General features: G+C 32.1%; 1 protein-coding gene across 1 annotated transcript in view; it reads right to left on the bottom strand.

Annotated features, from left to right (window-relative positions):
- The window catches only part of timeout (timeless circadian regulator timeout), a 549,675-nt gene that overhangs the window by 450,155 nt on the left and 72,404 nt on the right, over positions 1–27,116 (bottom strand). Inside the window, exons 6-7 of the mRNA XM_065502580.1 lie at positions 19,408–19,531; positions 9,036–9,199 (exon numbers count right to left, since the gene is read on the bottom strand). Coding sequence (XP_065358652.1) covers positions 9,036–9,199; positions 19,408–19,531 — 288 coding nt within the window. The remainder of the gene's footprint in view (positions 1–9,035; positions 9,200–19,407; positions 19,532–27,116) is intronic.

The raw sequence follows: 27,116 nt of genomic DNA, 5'->3' as shown, positions 1-27,116 counted from the left end.
ATGTTCTCCCGAAATTGGACTTTATCGGTCATAACTGTTGAATTTATTTAAGTATCTACACAATGTATCTAGTACTACAATTTCGTAAATTTTCACCAAAAATAAAGGCGATAAAATACTAAACAATTTTAAAAAATCGCCATCTGGCGTCACTCAAACTAAAAATCCCCACATACACATTTGGCTACATGAAATAAAATTTTCTTTTGCCTCGATTCTTGAATAGTTTGGAAAAATATCTATTTTGAAAAATCCGGGGACTGAAAAGTCATTTTTGAGCTATGGTTTATTTGGCAAAGTTTCTTGAAATAACCCATAGAACAAGAAGCAAACAATTTTTACCCACCCTAATTTATATATAAATATAATTTCATGTATACATCTTCTACGTTGTAAGTTAAAACACATGAAATTTTCCTCTTAGAGCTTGACATTTAAGCATTATTAATTAATATTCTGAGAATTTACTCAAAGATTTGTGTATTCCAATTATAAATGAGCCTTTCATTTTCTCTCTGAATACAATCAACTTTCCTCGGTGTAAATTTCCTAATGATCATTTTAAATTCAAATTACTATCACTTGTAGCTTTAAACGCATTCATCGACAAATACATAAATGCATTTGCCAGAACTCTCTGCAGTCATACACATTAGGGTGATATATTTTTATTGGGGCCAAAATATGTATATTATCACCACCTTATGGGCAATATTGTATCGATAATAAAAACCTAATTATTAAGTCAATTTGGAGAAAAAACTTCAAGCGCCAAATGCGATTTCTAAAATGCTTTAATGCCGTTATTAATTAAAATTTTTATAGTATTTTGTACGTACATATTTCAACTTTTAAATAATAGAAAAACAAATATATGGCGCCTAAAAAGTTATCAATATATAATAGATTTCAGTAATAATATGAAAAATATATTAAAATAAAATGACTAAATAAGTACAAAATTGCAATATTTTTACGCGCTACAAATCCTTGCAAACGTATTTTGTACCCTAATGTACATATCGTCACCTAAAATGCAAAAGGGACTATCAACACTTTTTTTTAAATTTTACAGGAGAGACAAAAATCATAATAAAATAAAGTCGTTATTTATAAAAATAGAAAGCTAAACATTTGTGAAGATGTGTGCCTTGATGGGCTATACCAATATCCCATAAATATTCAATTTTGAATTTGCATTTCAGGTGACGATATGCATGTATGGATTTGTGTAGATGGAATATAATACCATTACAATTCGTGTTAATGAGCTGTGTATATTCAGTGATAAAATTAAACTGGTACAAACAACTAAATTTCTCAACAACCATAAAAGTAATGAAGAGGAATCGAAATCGAAAATGCAGGCAAATGATGGCAAAAATACAAATACACACATACTCAGAAACACAAATTCAATACAATTACATTTTCTATTTGCCTACAGATTTTATAGTGAGAGGAATGTATCTTTGTGTACCCTACATTTGCTATTATTAGCGCGCTCAAACTTATAAATTTAACTCCAGGAAAAGAGCTTTCCTATGAATGAGGCAATGAAAGTGGTTCTGCGATATGGTTCTATCGACGTTGCAAATATTTAAAAATTTTTCAAAAAAAAATAATAAAAATGATTTCAAATCCTAAAAGTGAGGCCAAGGCTACTCCTTTGACTGGCTGTATGTCTATAGTCAATACTATAGAATAGTCTACGGTCCATAGTCTATAGACAAGACTATAGAATAGTCTATAGTCAAGACTATAGAATAGTCTATAGTCAAGACTATAGAATAGTCTATAGTCAAGACTATAGAATAGTCTATAGTCAAGACTATAGAATAGTCTATAGTCAAGACTATAGAATAGTCTATAGTCAAGACTATAGAATAGTCTATAGTCAAGACTATAGAATAGTCTATAGTCAAGACTATAGAATAGTCTATAGTCAAGACTATAGAATAGTCTATAGTCAAGACTATAGAATAGTCGATAGTCAAGACTATAGAATAGTCTATAGTCAAGACTATATAATAGTTTATAGTCAAGACTATAGAATAGTTTATAGTCGAGACTATAGAATAGTTTATAGACTATAGAATAGTCTATAGTCAAGACTATAGAATAGTCTATAGTCAAGACTATAGAATAGTCTATAGTCAAGACTATAGAATAGTCTATAGTCAAGACTATAAAATAGTCTATAGTCAAACTATAGTCTATAGTCAAGACTAAGTCTATAGTCAAGACTATAGAATAGTCTATAGTCAATACTATAGAATAGAATAGTCTATAGTCAAGACTATAGTCTATAGTCAAGACTATAGAATAGTCTATAGTCAAGACTATAGAATAGTCTATAGTCAAGACTATAGAATAGTCTATAGTCAAGCCTATATAATAGTTTACATTCAAAACTATAGTTGGATTTGTTAAAATTCGTAAACTTTCTCTTTTGTATCAAATGCACTGATAAGTCCACTTGAGGTTTCTTCGACTTGGTAGAGGTTCCATTAAATTCGTTGCAATCGCAAGAGAAACATTCCTTTTTTTTGCCATTCGTTTAACTATCTGAATCTATATTTGTATCTGTATTTGATAAATGCATTCTCCATTCTATTTATGTGTATTTGCAAACAACAAATAACTTACCAATAATTACTAGAAAATATTCTAATATTGTATTGAAAAAATATTTATGTGAATGTATTTTTAGAGTGTTAAATTCAATATTCGTTCGAAATAAATTTTACAAACAGCAACAAATTAGTCACTAGTCCAAATAAATAAAATATTTATGATGATAAACAGAATTAAACAACGTACGTAAAATCAAAATTAGATCATTTTAGTTTTTGGTCAATAATTTATATTTCAATATTTAATATACAAAAAAAAAACATGAATTAAATTAGTGTATTGATTTTCATTGATTGAGAGTTTAGTAGCGGTATTAGACTAAACAAAATGTTTAACATAAATTTGTTAAAACTTTGTATAAGCGACTGAAAATTATATTAAATGTTTTTAATTTAAGGCAAGATCTTTAGAAGACATTTACAACTGTAATGATAACATAACACAGTGATAAATTAACCTTCGTTTTACTAATAAAGCGACAAACTAATTGATTTAGACAAATCTGTAATGATGATAATTTATGTATTAATTATTCATCGTGTTAAATAAAAGACAATCAATATTTATGTATGACTGAATATAAAATATACGGGGTATACGAGTATCAGCAACTAAATGACTTGGTAAATATTTATTTAAGACAAGTTGGGAGAGCGAAAACAACAGAAAAGAACATCGAAAACTTTACAGACTTCCACTGTGACATTTTGAGGTATTACAATGAGGATGAAGCAGACACCGAAGACGAAGCAGACGGTGTAATGACATGAAAAGGATTTGTTAACGAAAATACGTCAGAAGTACATGTATATGTGTATGAAGGAAAAAAATCAAATAAAAAAATTATGAATGACAAGAAGATGAAGTTAAATAAAGTAATTTTATGCCAAGGCACGTTGTAATATTTTAATATGATAAAAATATCATAAAAAATATAAGAAAATTCAATTGATCCCTTTTCATTAGAAACTATGAGATGTGAAAGATGACAGAATACGCCAGGAATGAGCAAGGGAAGTTAGAATTTTATGAAAAATAAGCATGTAACACTTTAAATGAGCATTAGCAGTCAAGACAACACCATCAGCAGAGGCAGGAGCAGTATCAGTAGCTACAGTCGGCCAGCCAGCCACCTTAGAGTAGGACAATAAACTATTTATTGAAGTATGTTTAGTTAGAATAGACAATTAATGTCTAGTAGGGTGGTATCTGTTCCACAACGAAGTTTTTATGAAGTTTGTTTGGTTAAGAATAAAGTATTATTATATCTAATAAGACAACTCTGTTCAGTTCTCGGTACTTAAAAAAACAAACACAAACTGCGAAGCGTTTTGCTTATCTGCAGAAACACCCAGAGTCTCTGGCAGGAAACGAACCCGCAACCCTTGGATTGATAGTCAATCACACTATCGTCTAGTCTTTCGGGGCACCCACATAGACATGAGGAGCAGCAGAACAAAAGGTACTTTTTCGATTTTTTTGTTATTTTTATAATATTTGGGTTTAAATCTTCCAGAAAAAAATCAATTTCCCAAAATTTTTAAATTTTCAAAAAAGTACCTTTTATTGTGCGGCACCTCATATACATATTTTGTAACACAGTAAGATGGACATTTACAGAGGAACAAAAATAAATTATCGGCTTTCAATAGATCCCATGTTTACCGATCGCCCAATGACCCATTAATACAACCATCACCAACTCACAATATACAACCATCACCAACTCACAATGTCTCTTTAATTACGATTAATAAGTTGTACAGAACATTTCGCGTTAGCTAAATGGCCCAGTCTTCACTTATCCTCCTTAAACTGAGTTTATTAAAATAGACTTAAACCGATTAACTACACAGAGAAAACAGATTCGTGATATCAACCGAATTTGTTGCCAATCGAATGATTCGGTTGCACACAATGATTTTTTCAGTTCTAACAACAGAAAGTCAGTTGATAAAGAATAATTTCAGTTGAGGCAACCAAACTTTAGTTACCCCTTACAAAATATTGTAGTCACAACTGCAAAATTTTGATCAACCAAAACAATGACCAGGCAATACGAATGATGGGAACACAGCAAGAAGGTTCGTTTCGGATCCCGTAAGAGTATCTGAAATAACAGGTGTTGATATGAATCTTAATTCGAGATTCATATCAACACCTCTGTCATGGAGAAGATATTATTTAGTACCACTTGTTATGTCACTATTTGCCTGAAATTCAGTCATCAATCTCAAGATCATGATGAAATGGCAAAACAAACTAAACCCAAATCATGTGACAGCGATCTAAAGAATGATACTGATAAGAGTGTTGTCAAGATCAGCATTTATAACCTTACATGGTGAGTTGTTGATCGTCTCTTTTACTACGTTTATACGCACGGCTTATTCGCAAATAAATATATTGAAAGTAGAAAAATTAGACGTATAAACAGTCAATTAATTTTTTATTTGCAAATAGCTAAATCACGAATACAATTCCTGATTAACGACACTATTTGCAAATAAGATTTTAAACATTGCCATATTTTTTAAAGTTTTTAGTTTTTCTTTCGTTTTTTAAATATTTCATTGCGTTATTGCATTAATTGGATTGCAAGACAATCAAGAATTTTAAATTCTTTAATTTTTGTATTTAAAAAAATAAAAATTTTCCGTAACCAAGTGACATATAAACAGAGAGTTAGTTAATTGCAAATTATTTTTATTTGCGAATAGGCTACGTATAAACGTAGTATTTCTCAGCCTGAAATACATTTCTTGTTATAAAGTGTTTACCAAATGTCGACAGTATGTTGAAACTAATGTTCGTTAGTCCCAGATAACTTGCAGACTTTGTTGTTGAATCTATATGTATGTAAGATATACTTCTGAGTATTTTGTCCTGCAATTTGTTTCCCTTTCGATAAGTTTAACGAGTTTCATTCACATTCGTATTGTTCATCTGAATAGTAGATTGCAACTGGTGGCTGTGAGTGCCGCCCACTGCTCTAAACTTTGACTGGATATTAGTGAACAACATTTTGTTTCGCATTATATATTTTGTAATAAAAACCCAGAATATATCAAGATGATATTATTTAATATTGTTGGTGAACTTGATCGTGACCCAATCGTCATTCTTCATCGTGTTGAAGAGAGAGCCTATCGTATTTAGTTGAATGAGATGCAACTAAATACGATATTCAAGAAACGTTGCTATATTAATTTCGATCAAAGAAAAAACTCACAAAAGTCGATAGCAATATTGAGATTGGTAATACAATGAAGAGTCTAAATTTAAAAAAAAATTATGATCTTAGAGAATATAACTCTAATTCGAATCGATCGAACTGTAATTCGAATACGATTCTTTATGAGTTCAGTATTTATGAAATGAGATCAATACTAAAACAAAAGAATATTTATCAGTTGAATTTTTTAACAGTTTACACACAATTACAGTAAAAATTTATGTATTCAGTTTGCAATGATTCATAGCAGTGTTCAGTGTAATGAGATTTGATCGCAGTGATTGGTAAGACATTGAAGGGTTTAATTTTGAAAACTCGATAATCTAAGGGCACTGCTACACGTTCAAAATATATTGACCGCGATGCAGTATCGCTATATTTATTGAACGTGTAGCATGCAGTATTGATGGATCGCGATCCAAATCGCAGAATAACCTAATTTTGCGTGATCCATTACAATGGATCGCGATCCATATATCACAATATACATATATAGAACATGTAGCAGTACCCTAAGATATTATAACCGTAATTCGACACGATTCGTTGGGTTATCTGTTCAGCGTAAAGAGATATTTAAAAAAAAAAATTAGATCATTGCTAAAACAAGAGCATATTTTTAATGGTTTGGAAATCTTATTTTTATAATCACCATCAAAAATGATGGGTCTGTTGAAAACACGATGGGACCCAAAAGAAAGGTTGAAATTTTTCACAAATACTCTATTGATAAGGTTTGAAAATGGGCAATATCGTACCATGATTTCACCTAGCCTCCATACAAATGTCTCCCGGAATAATGTATGCAAAAAAAAAAAGTTGTTCTTAATACTTCGATAGTGACTTGAACATTTATACATTCATTGTCATATAATAATTAATATCGTGATATGAACCGTTTATATGAACCTAAATCTTTCCAACAACTCGAGAGCCTCGAGTATACAGATAATATATGCCTCCTGTCACACAGCTATAAGGATATGGCATTAAAACTTAAATGCATCGAAACCGAGGCCATAAAAGCTGGGCTAAAAATAAACATAAACAAGAGTAAGATAATGCGCTGCAATACAGTAAACACCAACAAGTTCCGCATTCGGTACCCTTCAGTCAGTATGGAAATCTTTTACTATATCTAAGAACACCATGATCGGTATATTTAGCTCTAGTGTCAATTCTGTGCTCCTCTATGCATGCGAGACGTGGAATACGACGGAACACAACGTAAACTCCATACAAGTGTTTGTTAATAGATGTCTCCGTAGAATATTAAAAGTTTTCTGGCCTAACACCATATGTAACACAGAACTCTGGAGACAAACACATCAGCAGCCCGTCCATATTGATATTTTGAACCGCAAATGGCGCTGGATTGATCACACGCTGCGCAGGCCTTCAGATGACACATGCTAAAATTGAATGGAATAGATTCGTTGTGGCCCTTTGTTCCCAATAGGAATCACAGGACATTATATATAAATCTTTCTACCAACATTTATGAGGATTGGTTTATAACAAAATCAAATTTTTTCCAAAATTACAAGGTCCGACCAATAAATTTTGATAGAGGAGACAAAAAAAAAAGACACGTGTATCAGCGTTTTGAAAGTTTACATCTGAATTTCATTTGAGGGGGGGTTAAAGTTTCCCAACTCTGGCACATTCTTATTGTTAATCTTCATAAGAAACCATGTGATCCTTACATTTTAGGTATAAAATGTGTTCCGCAAAGTTATGTAAAATGTTACGGAGAATATTTTTGTAGAATATGTTAACCCTCTAAATCCTCAAGGCATGGGTCTTTTTGTCCTTCTTTTAAAAATGAGCAAAAAACACCATTACAACAGGGATTTAAGGGGTTGAACTGTTCTGCAAGAAAATTATACGTGAAATTTTACTATAAGTCCCTGAATACATCAAAACGGAAATTTCAACCAGAAAGTCAGAAAAAAGACATAACAAAAGAGAGCATAGGGTTAATTTCGCATTTATTAAGAATTTTATTTTAAAGATCATGTTAGGTATAAAATGTATTCAGCAAATTTATGTAAAATGTTACGAAGAACATTTTTGTATAATATATTAACCCTCTAAATCCCCAAGACATGGGTCTTTTTTGTCCTTCTTTTAAAAAAGAGCAACAAACACTATTAAAACAGGGATTTAAGGGGTTAAAATGTTCCGCAAAAATATTATCCGTGAAATTTTACTATAAGTCATTAAATACACCAAAACGGAAAATTCAACCAGTAAGTCAGAAATAAGACACAACAAAAGAGAGCTTACGGTTAATTTCGTATTTATTAATTACTAATTAATGATAGAAGGCCAAATGTTTAATCAATAGTTTTCCTTCAGTGGGATGTTTAAAGTGTTTCAGAAATCAATTATTCTGTAAAAGATTTAGTTCTACTTTAGTTCTCCATGCAACTATTTATACAATTCTCAGTTACCCTAATATCATAGAACAAAATCTTAACTAAATATAGAGGAGTAGAGTAAAATCAAGTACAACAACAGGAACTAGATTTTAACAATCAAGCACGTATATCAAATATTCTTTCAATTTACCACCTCCTTGAACACAAAACCTTCGTCCCTTACCACCACTCTCCACATAAAAAACTCCTTAAAGGACGATATAATCCTATTAGAAAACACAAGTGGACACTAAAAGTCAAAAACACTACTATGGCGACAACTACACCATTCATTTGAACATCACATCAGTTTGAGAAATCAGTCAGTAGAAGGAGTAGAGTCGTCCACATGGAAGAAAATAGTTAGTAGCAATGTCATCATGCTCATACACGTAGTAACTCAAACTCTAATGGGGAAACAATGGGTTCCTTAAAAAAAAATTAAATCTAACCCCAAACCATTAAGGAAATTCTAAATTTTTTAGTTTGTTTTTTTTCTAATTCTACATACACAGACTTGATGACAAATATGTGATGGTATTTTTCTTATAGATTCCTATCAAGTTTTTTTTCCCCCCTAAAAATGTGCATGTTCATTTTCACATACTCATACTGTCACACACTTCCTTATACATACATTCATATGTACATGCAAACATACTTAGATACTAACTATTATAGTAAATGCATACATCTAGATATTTACATATACATACATGTAATACATAGAAAATACTTACTTGGTACTGTGCGCCTCATTGTAGTTCATTAACAGATGCAATATTGTCTCTCGATATTCCAGGACATAACAGACATTGTTCAATAACATATCGAACAGTGCTCGAGCATTGTCATCTTGAAGTTTTTGTAATGCCAACAGACTATGAAGCAATTCACGGAATGTCTTTAATTAAAAAATAAAATAGAAACCAAACGAAACGAAAGAGTTTAGAGAATAGCATAGAAAATGATATGGAATGGAAAAATAATCAAATAAAATGAGGGAAAGTAAGTAAGATGAAGAATAAACTAGTAAAATAGTATAAACGACAGGAGTCTGGGAGTATGTGTATCTAAAACTGTAATAGACGATGAAAATTTGAAGCAAATAATAAATGTAAAACAAAAATTGAAAAAAAAAACAATATGGTTTATTAATGAAACTCAATATTGTTAAATAATGCCTCAAGGACTATTCACAGATTCTTGTATAATGCAAGATAAATGCATGTTAAATCTATATTAAGGAACATATAAAATAATATGACAGCTTTGTAACTGAATATCACAAACATCAGGCATCTGTAAAGGCACAAAGAATAATATTGTAGGTAAAGATATGGAATTGCCATTACTGAATAACATACATTTTAATGTCTACTTCCAAACATCTGCATGACTAAGAACTAGTTTGGTAATGTCTTGCATATAATCTGATAGTATATGGGCAATTCCACGAGAATCGCTACCACGCACAGTGGGTTCGATGGTACCCAAAGTGGCGATTAATTCATAGAAGCCGTAGTTTTAAAATATTATATTTTTTATTAATGAGTTATTATAAGCACATAAAAGCACAGCATTTTAGAAAAAGAAAAGGTAAACAAATTTTTTTTTAACCCTTTAAGCGCATTATTGCTTTTTGGAAAAAAAGACCTTTGTTCACAATTTATGCTGTAACTTTGGAATGGAAAGCGATAAATTATTGAATACAATTGGAAATTAAAGCATGCTTAATGTGCTATTAAAAAAGTCAAATTATAAATTTATTCTATGTATTTATATTAGTATAAATTTAATTTAAAATCCAATTTTTGTTTTACACAAAATTGTATAAATTTACAATTTTTTTTTTCAAAAAAGTCACAAAAGAGAATATTATAATTTTTTTAGTAATGAATAATTATAAATACATAAAAACATAAAAACACAGAATTTTAGAAAAAAAAAATTTTTAACCCGTTAAGTGCACTATTGTGTTTTGGAAAAAAAGACCTTAGCTCACAATTTATGATATAACTTTGGAATGGAACGCGATAAATTAATGAATAAAATTGGAGATTAAACATACTTAATAAATTTATTATATGTATTTATATTAGTATAAATTTAATTTAAAATCCAATTTTTGTTTTACACAAAATTGTATAAATTTACAATTTTTTTTTCAAAAAAGTCACAAAAGAGAATATTATAAATTTTTGTAATGAATCTTATATATACAGTGACGGACATTACAATAGAATCCCTACCAATATTTCATTTAAAACCAGGAGCAATCATAAGGATTGGTGTGGGCCAGAAAATATAAAAAAGTGGCAAAATGTGTTGTGGACGGACGAAACGACCATTAATTTAATTGGTAGTGATGATAAGACATGGGTTAGACGTCCAAAAAATGGCAAAAACGTTTAAACATGGTTGGGGAAATATTATTATATGGGGATGCTTTTCTTGGTATTGCGTTGGTCCAATTTATTGGATTAAAGAAAATATGGATAAGCACTTGTATGTAAATATTTTGGAGAATGTTATAAAGCCACATGCAGAATGGAATATGCCCTTAAAATGGCTTTTCCAGCAAGATAATGACCCAAAGCACACGTCAGGTTTTGCCAAAAAATGGTTTTTATATAACAAAATTCATGTTATGGAATGGCCGTCTCAATAACCAGACTTAAATCCTATGGAAAATAGTAAAAGACAAACTCGGACCTGAAAAATTGAAAAACAAGGAAGAACTTTGGCAGAAAATTAAGGAAATATGGTATGCAACTTCCCGATCTACATGCGAAAGTCTGTTAAATTCAATCCCCAAAAGATTTGATGCTGTTATTAGAAATAATTGATATGCAACAAAATATTAAGAAAACAACGAATTCTTATGATGATTTTTAATCATTTTATGACTGATTAATTCTATTTGAATGTCGCATATTTTATTTAGTCTTTTAGATTTGACATCGTTTTTAACATAAGAATGTGTTATTTTTTTATTTTGTTTTTTTCTATTTATTGTTTACGTTATGAGCATTAATATATAATGAACAAATTTTAAATTTTGAAATCAAATTTTGTATTTTTACCGCTTTAATCGAATTCATATGTAGTGATTCTATTGTATTGTCCGTCACTGTAAATAGGAAAAAAGTAACTGTATAATTTCGTTATTAGTGGTCGAATTTTGACCACCAGGCGAACCTAGTAATCACAAATACATAAAAAAACAGCTTTAAAAAAATGGAAAATGTTTAACCTGTTAGGCGTTTCTTTGGTTTCGTTTTACCTTCTTAATAAAAAATATATTAAAATATTTGTATTATTCTGCATTCTCAAATTCACCACAAATATCCCAATTATCATAAGCTTCATTATAATCATTATCTTCATCATCATTATTATAACCTTCTTCATCATTACATTATCATTACTATCTTCATCGTTGTTATCATTTAGGTTAGGTTCCATGGGCTGCTGCTCCTCAAGCAGCTCACTTGGGTCCATTCAAAACTGATCCCATTGTGATACCCAGGGGGTAGACATCAGGGTATTTATAATACTTCCGTTGCCTCCAAATTTAACCAACCAGATTCCCGGATGAAGGAGTAGATTCGTTTAAGACTCAACCTTGATAGCTCGTCCAAGCATGATAGGAATGGAAATCCGAGGATGCGTTCCCTCAGGTTTGTAAGAGCCGGACATTGGCAGAAAAGATGATACACAGTCTCTTCCTCTTCTTCATTATGGCAGCTTCTACAGTAATCATTGTACCGTAGGCCTAATCTTCTAGCGTGTGTCCCGATTAAACAGTGTCCTGTAATAAAGGAGACAATTAGCCTTATTTGCTCACGACGGTATCCTACATGTAGATTCGTCCTGTTGGCATCATATACGGGCCAAGTCGACCTCGCTGTAGCACAGGAAGGTTCATTAGTCCACCTGTTTTGTGCAGTCTCATATAGTTTCTGCTGAACAGCCATCTTGCATTTAACAAGGGCAATACCAGAAAAGTGATCGATTGCCTCCTCACTCATCATCGCACCCCTTTTGACCAAATCATCTGCTATACAATTACCCTGATTTCCATCGTGTCCAGGGACCCATATAAGCGTTATCCTAGAATGTCTCGCTATCTCATTTAGGGATACCCGGCATTCCTCGGTTAACCTAGATGTCGTAAAGACACCCGCTATTCCGTTAACGGCAGCCTTGCTGTCAGTAAATATACATATATCACCAGATATTCGATAATACCTCAGCCAGTTCGATGCACGCTTAATGGCAGTAATTTCCGCCTGGTAGGTTTTTATCCCAAAGTTTTTAATATAGAAACCTCCACCGACCCTGTTTCCCCTATTAGAGCCATCAGTATATATCCGTATGACATCAGCAGGAGGGAAGAGTCCGCGCTGCCATAAATCCCTGTTCGGGATCATAATATGGAAATGCCTATCGAAAAAAGGTTTTGCAATGCAGTAATCGACATTACCATGTATCTGTCCATAGTAATTCAGTATCCTAGAGTGTCCAAGATCCTTACCAGACCACGAACCACCCGCATTTAGTCCCACAGCAGAGTTGAGAGCCATTTGTATCACCATCAAATCCACTGGTAGCCAGTTTAGAATAGTAAAAAGTGCCTTAGAGGAAGTAGACCTTATAGCGCCTGTAATCAGTATCGCAATAGTCCTTAGAACTCGTTCAACGGCCTTCCGGTGAGTAGCATTATCCAAGGCCTGCCACCACACCAATACTCCATAGAACAAGATGGGTTTGACGACTGCTTTGAAGATCCAATTTATACCTTTCGGCATAATGCCCCAGTTAGTACCAATTGCCTTTTTGCCACGTAGGCCTTGTTAATCCTGTTCTGAACATTCATATTCCAGGACAATCTCTTATCTAGAATGATGCCAAGATATTTTGCATTATCCCTAATTTCAAGACTGATTCCATTCAGTCTAGGTGGTCTAAAGTCATCGATCTTATACCTCCTAGTGAAGAGAACCAGTTCCGTTTTTTGGGGGTTCACACTAAGTCCACTCGATATACTCCACTCACTCAGTGTATTTAATGCCGATTCCATACAACTAGATATTGTATCCAGAAATTTACTAGATATAAAAACTGCTACATCGTCAGCGTACGCGACTGTTTTAATCCTTCTGTTGTCCATCCTGACCAACAGGGTTGTTATCATTTACTGGTCTTGTAAAATAAATGACATCCAGAGTTTTCACACAAAAATTAAAATAAAAAAAATGGCCGGGTATTGTCTGGACTTTTTTTTCTTAAATATAAGCTGATATCCTATACTATTCTAAAATCTATAAAACTAATTTCAACTATTACTAACTTATTACTTGTGGCCCATTAAATGCGAAAATTATCCCAATTTTGGACCTTTTTTAAAAAAATTATTAAAAATATATACACATAGTTTTTATAAAAAAAAAATTTACTATATACTTTAATACCCGATGTTGAAGGTTCCATTATAAAAAATTTACTTTTAATAGATTTAATACTAACAATAATCGCTTGAATTGTAAAAATTTTCAATTTTTTCACTATTTTTAAAAACAGCAATAATTTGCTAACTTAGACCACTCACTGAAAAGAAAGTAAACAACTTAGTTGATTTATTTTAACAGCTAATGGTCTAGAATTATATCTACTTTTACCCTATACCAAAATTTATTATAAAAACTATTTGAACCCAACGTGACACGATTGAAAAAACAAAAACTCTTGAAACTTTTTTTTCAAGATGATTTGAATGGAATAAAATACTAAATGTTACTGAAAGTATTTAGAGCTTATTAAAATATTTAAGGGCAACAATAATAGTTAAAACTGACTATATTTATTTTTTTAATTTAATTGGTATGTTTTAGGCGAAAACTAGGCTCCCAATTAGCGTGATTGTCAAATGCAGAATGTATATTTTCTATTAATTTTTTTAGTTTTTGTATACATATATTTAAAGAATATATATTGTTTTATTATAAGAAAATAATCTGTCACGTACGGTATGTCACGTTCGATATTAAATTTTATTTATTATAAAATCATCCAAAGATTGTTTTTATTTAAATATGACGGATTGTAAAGGAAAAATATTTCGTTTAGTGTAAGAAATTAAAAGAAAACATAACGCCTCTCACGATTCGAATATTTTCGCATATTTCTACATGTACCTCAAAATGAGTTCCTTTTTATGTCACGTACGATATACCCTTATTTCGCTCAATATTTTGGACAACAATATTTCGAAAAAAACTTTTTATTATTTTAAAATATAGTACCCTCTGATGGAACATAAAGACCAAATTATTTTTCAGATACTCTTATTTTTGCAAAATCTATTACACTCTATAGGCGTACAAATGTCACGAACGATGGTATGGAATTGCCCATATGTTAGTACTTGTTTTCAAAATTCAGAATTAAGAACTACTCATTTTTTGAGGCCAAGAACGAATCATACCAATTGCGTATACTCTCTTCCTAAGTAACTCGTATCCCAGAGAGAGCGCTCTGCATCGATCGAAACAAGTAGCAGTCGGACGGGGCACGATCTGGACTATAAAGCGGGTGAGGCAAAACTTCCCAACCACTTCATTCCAAATAGTTTTTAAAAGGTATTCCAACATTTTGCCGAGCGTTGTCATGATGGAATATTACGGTTTCATGTCTGACCGCATCAGCTTCAAAGTAATCAGGATATAGGTTCCCTGTGATGGTCTGGTCAAATTTCAGCAGCTCTTAATAGACAGACCACTTTTGCTCTCACCAAATACACAGAATTACCTTAGCGCCATGGACGTTTGGTTTTGGTGTCGATTCGGCTGTTGGCCGAGCTTCACATACGATCTCTTACGTTTCGAGTTATCGTAATGCATCCATTTTTCATCGCAAGTAATGACTCGGTGCAAAAATTATTTTCTTTTATAGCGTTCAAGCATCATTTCGGACATGCAGAATCGTTTTTCAATGACTCTCGGCTTCAATTCGTATGGTACCCAATTTCCGTGCTTTTGAATGAATCCTGCTGCTCGCAAACCTTTTCAAACTGTTTTGGCTGGCCTGTGCGATCACACCGAGAAACCCACTGTTTTGACTACTGTTTTGTCTCTGCTGTATTATGGTGGATCCATGTTTCGTCCACAGTTACGAAATGGAGCAAAACTCGTCAAATTACGTTTAAACATCGCCAAACACTCCTGGTGGATTATGAGCAAACGTGGCACAGATCTTGCAGAAAACTTTCTCATACCCAAGTGATCATTCAAAATTGAAACCACCGTGCCATGTGCGATGTCTATGGCTTCCACAATCTCTGATCGGCCAACACCATATCGTGATATTTTTTAATTGTGTCGGGTGTTCTGGTGCTCCAGAAAATTTGGGATCTTCCGTGCGAAATTCAGTAAACTACTTCTTTACCATTGAGATTGAGGGTGCAGAGTTCCCACAATATTTATCAAGTTTAGCCTTTGTTTGAGGAATGGTTTTTCCATGTTCTACTCAAGTCACGCCTGCTATCAATGGCCTTCAAATAGAAACTAAATGACTCAGCTTATTTTGACAGGAGTCAATTGACAGTTACCGGTTGACAGGAGCAGAGTTGCGCTTTCAGTTAAGTCCGTATTTTTAAGACTTATTTAATTCCTTATTTGTAAGCTTTTGTGGTAATTACTTGCCTCTTTTTTTGAGTTAGCTTTTTTACTTTTGATGGCAACATAATGAAACTTTTCAATCAGATCTGACTCTAAGCTAATACCAATGACTCTTGTTACTTCACATTCAATTCTCTTTTTTTTAGCAATTTATAAAATTATGAACTTTAACCACTGTCTCGCCATGTTCATTAATTACCTTCAAATAAAAACATAATTTGTCAATTCATCTGCTCTTCTTACTTTTATTTTTTTTTTGTTTGTTTGTTATTAAAGAATTAAGTCAAATTTATAATTCTCCTTGATTTTACTTTTCTTTTTCTTGTTGCGTGCATGTTTTAACATGATTAATTTTTACAAGATTTTATATTTTTTTTCTTGCAAAGATGTTATTGCTGTCGTTGCAACGTTGCTTATTTTCGTTCGTTACTACACGTAAATGCAATGAAGTGTAAAAACAGCATTTTTCGTTCCATTATTTTTTTTTTGCAGTCTCTGCTTTGGTTTCTTCCACCAGTGCTACGAGATCAGCTCTCGTATTGCATAACATGCAACACGTGACTTTGACTTCGTTACAAGTATTTTTACTTTTTTTTTCAAAGTATTTCAACATTCACTCGACAGGAAAGAACAAAAAACTTAAAGAATTTTTAACATACGGTTTCAAGGGAAGTGGAAAAGACATTTATATATAGAGAAATTTTAGAAAATGTACAGTCGGTGAAAGAGTGTGGTATGAAGAGTGTATACATGCCATAGTATACGAGATAATATTTAGGACCCAAATTGCCAGCCTTTCTCTAGATGTCGAAAGCAAAGTGTGTTCAAAAGTAGCTGTGAATACCATTCGAATGAATTTTATTTTCATGCTCATTTTTTGCTCTTACTTTTTGTTCAACATTGAGGAGTAGTAAAGATAAAAGTCTAATACCAAACCAGTTGCAGATTTTTCATTTTATCTTTCTAATGTTGAATCCCTTTGATTTTGTCTGAAGCTATCTGAGATCTCCTTTTAGTTCCATTAGATCCATTTGGGTACCTCATTTATCAGATTCGACTGAACCTGAACTCCAGTTTACATAGATTATTGCTCTGTCATGTCTAATCAAGTTTCCAACTTTTAAAATGCTTCTTATTTTAATCATTTTTTACCCACCATTCATCGCAGACCCACAAAAGTATATATAAGGACAGCGCAAGAATGAAAATCGTGCTAACGTTTATGTAATAAAATTTAAATTAATATGAGTATTGAATTTTGTGCCATCAAACCGTCATATGTGGGAAGTTTTGCTTTACTTCTTTAATTTGAACAAATGCGGTTGATGCACACTGATTGCTCACCAAATGGTGAGCAATGAATTTGTTTCATCTTTTACAACGTGCGAGAGATTGTTGTTTGTTCCGTTCAGAAGCGGTGATTTTAACACGTAAGACAAATATCACCCAGACCAGCCAAAAAAGTTTAAAAACCATGAACTGGAGAAATTACTCTATGAGGATTGTTGTCAAACTCAACAAGAGCTTTCCAAATCATTGGGATTCATACAAAAGCAGGGAAATTGGGTATCATGCGAATTGAAGCCAAGATGTCCAGGAAGATGGTTAAAGGTCATATCAATGGTCAATACTTTGAATAAATTTATATTGTACTAATGTAACAAAAAGCTACATAGATCAATATATTTATTATATTATTAACTACAGCTAAGGACTGAGATCGAAAAAATCATCATACATATATGTTAATAAAAATGAAACCACTAAACTTACAGTTTTGATATTTTTTTTTATTTCATTGAACAAAAAATATAATTTTTTATAGTTCTAACCAATAGTAATGAATTTATGAAGCTTTTCCGGAAATCATTCATTAAGATTTTTATTGAGCACACTTTTGGGCACCTTTTATGTGCTCTTCAATTCCCTTTTAACAAGAGCCCAATATCTCTCCACAGGCCTTAGCTCCTGGCTGTTTGTAGGATTTGCCTCTCTTGGTACAAATACCACATTATTGTTCTTGTACCACTCATTAAGAAGTCTTATGAATGGAAGCATCCTCTTTTGTTAACATTCCTTGATATAAATTTCGGTATTTATAGAGCCCTTTGTAACAAATGTTTGGCTTATTTTGCCGCAACTGCATATTGCTTGCCATGCCAAGAACTTTTTTGGAAAATTTTATGCTTTTGAGTCCTAAACTTTTCTACAATATTCCCTCGAGTATCAGTGACATAAAAATATTGACCATGACTCTGCGAAAAACTTTCCACACGTATGTTTCATCATCTATTATGCAGCAGGTATACTTTTTGTATAAAATATGACTTCAATTTCCGTGCTCTGTCTTTGGCCTCTAAATTTTTAGCAGAGTTCCTGTCTGGAACTTTTTTAATCTGCATTGGCTTTAACTTTCGTACCAAATAGTCAAAGTACTGAGCTAACCGGGCTGTTTTCCTACCGGATGTGTTGGGAGCTCTTTTGAAAATACTTTCTATTTATTGGCTTTAGAAAAATTATGTGGACCATTCCTTCTACCTGAACCACGTTTAGCAAAAATCAGAATTACTTATTTTAAAAATGTTGTGCATTTTTATTGATTTTTTTAATTAAAAACTTTTTCACAAATTTTTCGAATCTCCTTCACAATTTTAACTGACACTTAAGTGATTTTCAGATGTTTTTAAAAAACATTACAATACTGTTTACCACCTAATATATTTTTAATCGAATGGAAAGCGACGATATCAACCCAGAATACAATTATAATTTAAGACTCTACAAATCTTCTCTATAGTTCTCTTGATAACTTGTTTGGAAAGTTTGTGGGAAAGTTAGTCAGTCTCAAAATTTACTTTCGATGACACCAAGGATTTCTGTACTTTCTACCTTGGAAAATAGTATGATATTATTGATATTCTGAAATGTACCTATAGGAATTATAATGACTTTGGAATATCGAAGGTCCTATTTCAAACAAATCTGAACTTGTCTATCAGGAAACTGCACTTGGAAGGATGCTTAAATATCAACAAACTTTAACCAACTTTTTATAAACACTTACTGTCATGCAAGAATTGGATTTTAAATGCAAACAATAAAAGTGTGTTTATATTAACTACTAACAAAAAGGTATTTAAAAAAGTTTTTCAGATAATACAAAGCATGGAAAAAAATAAAAAATAAACTTTTAAAAAGTAACTAAATACAAAATACAATATTGTCAACCCCCTGAACAAGTCTGTGGAAAATTAGCAGACGTTGAAATAATTTTAAATAATCACAAAATAATACAAACACATACTCCTAGACTCCGAATACTCCAACTTTTACATTCACGTTTCACGAAAAGCAAACGTGTTGGTATGTTTCAGGTAGCTACAGCAAAATATGTTAACTTTTATTTTTAATGTACATTTCAGACACTTACCAGTAAAGTAACATGTAAACGTTTGGCCCAAAGACGAGCTTGTTTCTTTTCGCTAACAATCATGTCCATATCATGTTGCATACGTGTTAAAACCCAATGAAAGCACTGAACGCTCAATGATTCGCTATAGAAAGGAGAATAAAAGAAAAGTTTTTTTAAAAAAATGTCAAGGAAATAAAACAAGCAATATATATATTAGATAGTTTAACAAAGTATTATTTCTTAAGTACTGGAAGCAAAGTAAATGAATTTTTTTTTAAATAATGCTGGAAAAAAATTAAATAAGTACAACTAAGGACTGAGATCGAAAAAACCTTAACACACGTTTTTCATTAAAACTTTTAACCCAAGTATTATTTGCAAAAGCATGTCAGTTATTATGTTTAATGTCAATTACACTGTGCAACAAGAAAATCTTTCCCGAATGAGACCAACGGGAAATGAAAGTAGATAATTAGTATACCAAAAACCCCAAAGGGTTTTTAAAAGTTAGCTCGTGTTTTAAAGTTATTCGCCTTTAAAGTTCAGCTGTTTTGAGTAAAAATTTTTCATATATATTTTATAAATAATCTATTGAAGTAAGTCAATATATATATAAAGTAATTTTAGTTGAATGTTCTAGTCCTAATATACTTAAAATTCATTAATTTTAACACTTTTTGCAGATTTATTTTTTTATTTTTATAGTTTTTGGTACTTAAAAACGCATTTACTAATTTTTGGAGAATTGCTGAATATTGCTGTAAAAGTATTGAGTAGTGGGTATCGTGTATCGAGTATTTGCCATATTGTTTGAGTACTCAATACTCAAAAGTAGTTACTCAATACTTTTAGACTTCTATTTTTACAATTTAATTTATTTAAATTTAACGGTTATGGTGCAAAAAATGCATCTCTACTATAAATACAACTCAAATCAATATTAGAAATGCAACTCTTAGCGTAAACAATTTTCAAATCAGAATAAAATATTATTAAAAAAACTGGAATAATAGTTAAAAAGTTCAAAATATTTATTGATATAATCTTGTAAACCTAAAATATTTCTAAAAAGGAGTGATGTCTGCTAATACATTACCGAAAAGCAGAAAAATATATCGTTTTTAAATTTAGTTCTTCGGGGATTGCAATCTGGATACATTAAATACATGTGCTTTCTATGTGACTGGGACTCCAGATATAAGGGTGATCAATATGTAAATCATGAATGGAAGTGCAGGGAATTAAGCAAACATGCGAATGCCAACGTCATTGATGATCCCCTGGTACCTCAAGACAAAGTTTTATTACCACCATTACATATAAAACTCGGTATAGTAAAAAGTTTTCTGAAAACTGTGGTTAAGAGGGATGAAGTTTACACTACTTTAGCAAAAATTTGGGGGTTTTAGTCTACTGATGTTCTACTATCACTTCCCGTTGGTATCATTCGGGAAAGATTTAATGACCCGAAATTTGATGCACAGTGTTATGTGCATTAAAATGAGTGACGAGAAAAAAATGCTTAAATTATTAAATATTTTTAACAAAATCCAACTTGGTCCTACAAAAACTTAGTCATACAATCAAAGGTCTGCCGTCAAACTAATGTCAATGTTATTAAACAGTATCGGGAGAACTTGTACGTTGCACGGTGGCTCATATCTCAATTTCATATGCCACAAGTCCAACTTTTTGTTAACTCCGATTTCAAACTAAAGTAGCTAAAAAAATTAGATAAAAATATTGTCAATTGTGTGCGTGGCATGCTGTGAAAGTCAAATATTTTATGTCATTTTATAAAAAATGTGATTTTTGTAAATTTTATCAGAAGTAAATTATCATTACTCTCCACTATTATCGATAATTGGATGATTTTTTTGTTATGTTGGTAGGATAATAGGTAGGATCTATAAGAACTGGTATGATTTGTCACTGCACCGTTTATACCTGATGTGTTATTAATTTTTTTCTCAGGTACTATATTTTAGTCAAATTTGAATTACAGTGGGATAAAAGTGCTTAGGGTCAAAAGGGGTTAAACAAATTTTACTACCAGGAGAAAGGCGAAAGTGTCCTCTTTAAGCCCATATATACTTGTTGACCTGTTTTGACCTGTTTGTTGAACACTTTTTTCATTTGAATGAAATTACTCCAATTTTTTTTTATTTTTATTTGACCTGTCCATGTGACTTTGTATCTACACAAATTTTGCTCCAAATAAGTTTTATATAAACTGAATTAATGTCATCTAATTTTATGATGATAGGTCCATAATAAGTCATAGTTCCCATATAAAGCCCGCTTCCAAAAATCACTTTAACGAGCATAAATCTCTTAAAAATGTTGGTATAAACACAAAATTCAACAGAAATAACTTCCATATAGACATAAATCACACGACCTAATTTGATGGCGCTAGGTCCATAATTAGTCATATCTCCCATATAAGGCCCACTTCCGAAAATCTTTCACGAAAATAAATTATAGTGAAGGGTATTATATGGTCGAGCTTGGCCGAACATACTTCTTTAATTCTTTTTATCTGCTGATAGCTTTTTTAATAAGTATAGCTGATTCAAAAAACAAAAAATTTGCATTTTCATACTAAATGCTATACAAAAATTAAAAGTTCAACTTTAACCTTAAATTGCTCAACAACTACTGAACCCATTTTAATGAAATAAAAACTGGAGAAAAATCGAAGAAAAAAAATTTCTAAAATATGTCTATCGGTGCAAAAGTTACTGAGTTTTGGCCGACGAAAAACGATAATGAGCCACTGTGCGTTGATAGAAAACCTGGTTCATGATTCATTTCTAAAGCCAATAAATAGAAAGCATTTTCAAAAGAGCTACCAACACATCCGGTAGGAAAGCAGTCCGGTTAGTTCAGTACTCGGACTATTTGGTACGAAAAGTTAAAGCCGATGCAGGTTTAGAAACATACAAGGTTCAAAAAATTCCTGACAGGAACTCTGCCATAGACAGGGCACGGAAATTGAAGTCAAATGTTCTGGAAAACAACAAATGTCAAATGTTCTGGTCAACATTTTTATGTTGCTGATGCTCAAGGAAATGTTGTACAAAAGCTTAGGACCCAAAAGCAGAAAATGTTCCCAAAAATTCTTGACATAGCAAGCAATATGCAGTTGCGGCAAAAGAAGCCAAACATTTGTTACAAAGGGCTGTATAAATACCGAAATTTACATCAAAGAATGCTTCCATTCATAAGACTTCTTAATGTGTCCACTTATTTTTTGCATGATTTGGCATCCGTCACTATGCTAAGCAAGGTATTGAGTGGTACAAGAACAATAATGTGTTATTTGTAGCTAAAAAGGCAAATCCTCCAAACTGCCTGGAGCTAAGTCCAGTGGAGAGATATTGGGATCTTGTTAAAAGGGAATTGAAGAGCACAAAAAAAGGTGCCCAAAAGTGTGGTAGATTTTAAACGGAGATGGACTACCTGTTCGAATAAAGTGTCAGAATGCCCTATAAAAACCTTAATGAAAGGGTTTCCGGAAAAGGTTCATAAATTCATCACTATTGATTAGAACTATAAAAAATAATATTTTTTGTTCAATCAAATAAAAAAAACTGTATGTTTAGTGGTTTCATTTTTATTAATATGCTACGTATGTTACGATTTTTCGATCTCAGTCCTTAGAAATAGAGAAATAAGGGGTTCTTGAAATTGCATAAGTAGATACAGTGGTTTGATGTGATGTTCAAAAATGATACTTATGAAAAAATGAAGCGATTGTTTTTTCAAAGTTTATTCTACATATATACGCTACTGCCGGTGGTTTAGAGAATAATTAGCTATCCTTTAGATACATTTATTTTGCACGTAACAACACTTTTTTCATAATTTCTTGATCTCTCTGGATTTAATTGGAATTTTTCACTTCTTCATTTGTCCTTAAAATTAATCGAAATTTCTTTTTGGATGGGTGCAAGTTTTCATCCTCAGCTTAATTATGTTCTTCAGCATTTTCGACATTGCAATGTCTACACAGAGAAAACCGATTCTTTATAGCAACCGAATTTGTCGATTTTTTCAGTTCTATCAGCAAAAAGTCAATTGATAAATAAGAATTCGGTTGAAGCAACCAAACTTTTGTTACACTTTCAAAAATTTTGTAGCCACGACTGTAAAAGATAGAATCATTCGATTGACAACAAATTCGGCTGCTATCAAGAATTTTTTTCCATGTGTAAGAAACAAATTTCTTCAAAACTTCATCTATTCATGGACTCCAACAACGAACATTCGCAACAAGGATTTTAGTTCATGGATCACATTTAGTGGATGAGATGTTACTTCCGTATATTTAGATTGGAGACAACAAGAAGTCTGATGGAAGGTTAACCTGAATTGTCGTATAAGACAAGGCACTGAATGTCGTGTTAATACAGTAAAGAAAGCTTAACGATTTTATTGATTTGTGGCAATAAATTCAGTGTCCATTTAGGTTATAGAAAGGCATGATTAAGACTGCTTTAGTCTCTTCATTGGCATTATTATGATCCAGAAAAAATTAAGGGATTTGGATTAACATCCGAATACTATATTTTCTAGATCCAGAATAGGAGCAAGTGTTGGTGCGGCATAAGTTAGAGTTAGTCTAAAGCATTCTACCATAATTTAAAAACAATCTTAGAATATCATTAACAATAGAACCTGGATCATAATCCAGATTTTATAGCCGAAAGTCAGGGAGATCTAGATTCAGTACACGCAGAAAAAAAATATATTTGGGCATGGTAACTGTAACCATCTCAATATTGTTACAAGTTTTTTAACTATATTAGGAGATAGGAGAAAGTGTTGGTGCGGCATAGGTTAGAGTAGCCTAAAGCAAAGGCTAGTAATTTAACAGATAGAGAAAAAATGAGAAAAAAACAATCTTAGAATATGATTAACAATAGAACCTGGATCATAATCCAGATTTTATAGCCGAAAGTCTATCAAATTCCCAATATTTAGTGAACTGTCAGAAACTAGATTACGATAAATAATGGAAATATAACTAATTTAATAGAGGTCGTTATGTATCATTTTTAAACACCTCTGAACTAATTCTGATTTTCTTCATCATCATAAGATGTGGTTTAGGATCATTATAACATCTTGGAAAAAAATTAGTTGCAAATAGTCATCATGTGACAGTCGGGAAGCCTTGCTATAGAATAGAAATTCTTCTTAAAGTCTTTCGCTATGGTTTGGTTTGGTTTCAAACAAACTCAATCCACTTCCAACTGTATTTAAACATAAGTATATTTTCATCAGTATCCTAACAAAACCACAGTACATCATAAAAGACATCAACATTAAAAGAAATAGTCAAACTTTCAAAAAACATACTACTATTTAATACCATCAACATCATCATCATCATCATCGTCAACATCATAGAAACTAAATGAATGACTAGTTGACTAACTGACTGAATGAATGTATAAAAGACTGACTGACTACTTAGTTGAGAATAATAGTGCAGCTATATAAAACAAAAGGTAGCAAAAGAAAGACTACGAAGAAATAGCTAAAACAAAACACAAGGATATTAAGACTCTAAAAGGGGGAAAAAACTAAAGCACCTAAGATTTTCCACTACTTTTCTAGTTGGTAACAGAGTAAGAGAAGTTTTCATACAAACACTCACTCATTGACTCAAAATTAAACACATTCATTCACTCGTTCATACACAAACAAACAAAAAAAATTAAATAAATCTAAAGAAGTCAGGTTTTAAGGAAGCAAAACTCATTAACGAAATTAAATTTCTTCAAGTGGAAATAAACACTTGCAAATACAACATCATCACTCCACTCATCTTTTGGTTGCTCCACTGCTACTTCCACTTCTACTGCCTGATAATAAACGTTATAGTATTGGGAGAAGAGTTTGTATTTGCTATTTGGTAGCCATCATAAAGGTGTATACAACGGTTAAAAATGTCTAAGGATTCTTTATACTCGTATGTATGAAAATAAAAGTAGATCCTGGAAAAAAATAAAAAGAAACTTCTAAATACGTCATAGGAATAAACGTATGTGTCTCCTTATATAAACTTTGTGAGTGTATGGATTAATCCAAAGAAATGAAGTAAACTTTATAGAAAACAAAATTGTAAAGAAATTGAAAAGAAATTTTTAATTGGATTTAATTTTCAATGACTTTAATAGACTTAAAGACAAACCGAATGCAAAGTCGTTGTGGGTAAATGACCCTATTAGTAGTAGACGTATTTATCAATGCATCTAATATGGTTGAAATTGCAACAGAAACATTAATGAAAAGGAATCAACAATGATTGCGTTGACTGCATTTAAGTAAGCTTTAACAAATATCAAATTCTGCAACTGTGATAATATTTTCCACCAACAAATTTAGATACTTGTCAAGGTATTGTGTGCAACTTCATGTGGGTGGGTCCATTAATCCATTGGACGAAGTGAAGTAAGATTGTCTCCGTAGTTGAACATTTGGTGTCATGGTGACCACATCATCAACTGCCCACAAGCTGGTCATAAATTCGGAAGGCAATAAGCCTGTTCCTCCATCCCATTTCAGTTGTGCCAGAAAATGTGTCTGTGCTCCACAGTCGGAATTTCAAATCCATCCATCGTCCAGGTGGTAAAGTTGGTGATAGTTGCAGATTGTCTCGTAGTCCCGTTAGTTAGTTTACTCTCTTGCAGCTAGCTATCATGTAGAATCGATGCGAATTCATTTTGTCAAGACCTCACCACTTATAAAGGTCATGACTAGTTGATAGTGGAAATACTGTAAGATCAAAGTTGTCGCAGTCAGGTATTCAATAAGGTCACACAGTTTGCAGATAGCTCAGATAGAACGATTAGCATATGTTCGCTCAAAATTGTTTGTCTTAACAAATGAATGTGAAACTGTTGAATGAAAATACAAGCAAGCCAGCAGGAACGATTACAGATCACCCAATGACCCCTTTACACAGTCATTAACCTCATAATGTCGATCTGGTTCATATTCAAGAGTACGCAGACCATTTTACTGATAAGTATTTGGGCCATTTATTGACAGCCTTCTGAAGATAGTGTTTAAAGATTCCACCTTTAATATTCCAGATGCATGACCTGACATTTAAAGCGGATCCTTCTATGACAAGGTCGTTATTATCGATCACGTACTCTATGCGAGGCGATCCAATGGCAAATAGACTTTTTTACACTGTCGGACTAACTGAAAGAGGTGGTACATATATGATTTAATAACATAAGTACCTCCTTACTATCGACTAAGATCTCTGATTGCCAATATCTCGAGATGAGAGACGTTAGACTTATCTGGAAAACGTATTGAGAACTTTAACACTTTTTAACATCCTATCAAAGTCCGTAAATGGCGTTTTATATTTATAGTTTTGATTTAGGAGCAAATAAAGCACATACAATATCCTTGTGTGTCCAGACGTTCTAGATCTCCAGCTGGCATGGTCAGAAAGTCTCAGCGAACTCAGGCGCGGATTTAGGCTAGTGAAAAAAGGAAATTTCGACCCCCCACCGCGCGACTAACCGAACTAAAGTATCTGAACGACTTGTGCTTAGTGCGCCAGAGATCTCTCAATTCTGTACAGTTGATCCACGCTATATTTCCTGTATGTCAATAAGGTCAGAATAAAACATAGATATTTTGAGTCCAGAATAAAACCTAGATATTTAACACTGACTGATAGAGAGAGTTCA

This window comes from Calliphora vicina, chromosome 1 (genome assembly GCF_958450345.1).
Source record: "Calliphora vicina chromosome 1, idCalVici1.1, whole genome shotgun sequence".
NCBI classification, from domain to species: Eukaryota; Metazoa; Arthropoda; class Insecta; order Diptera; family Calliphoridae; genus Calliphora; species Calliphora vicina.
This window is presented reverse-complemented; position numbering and strand designations above follow the sequence as displayed.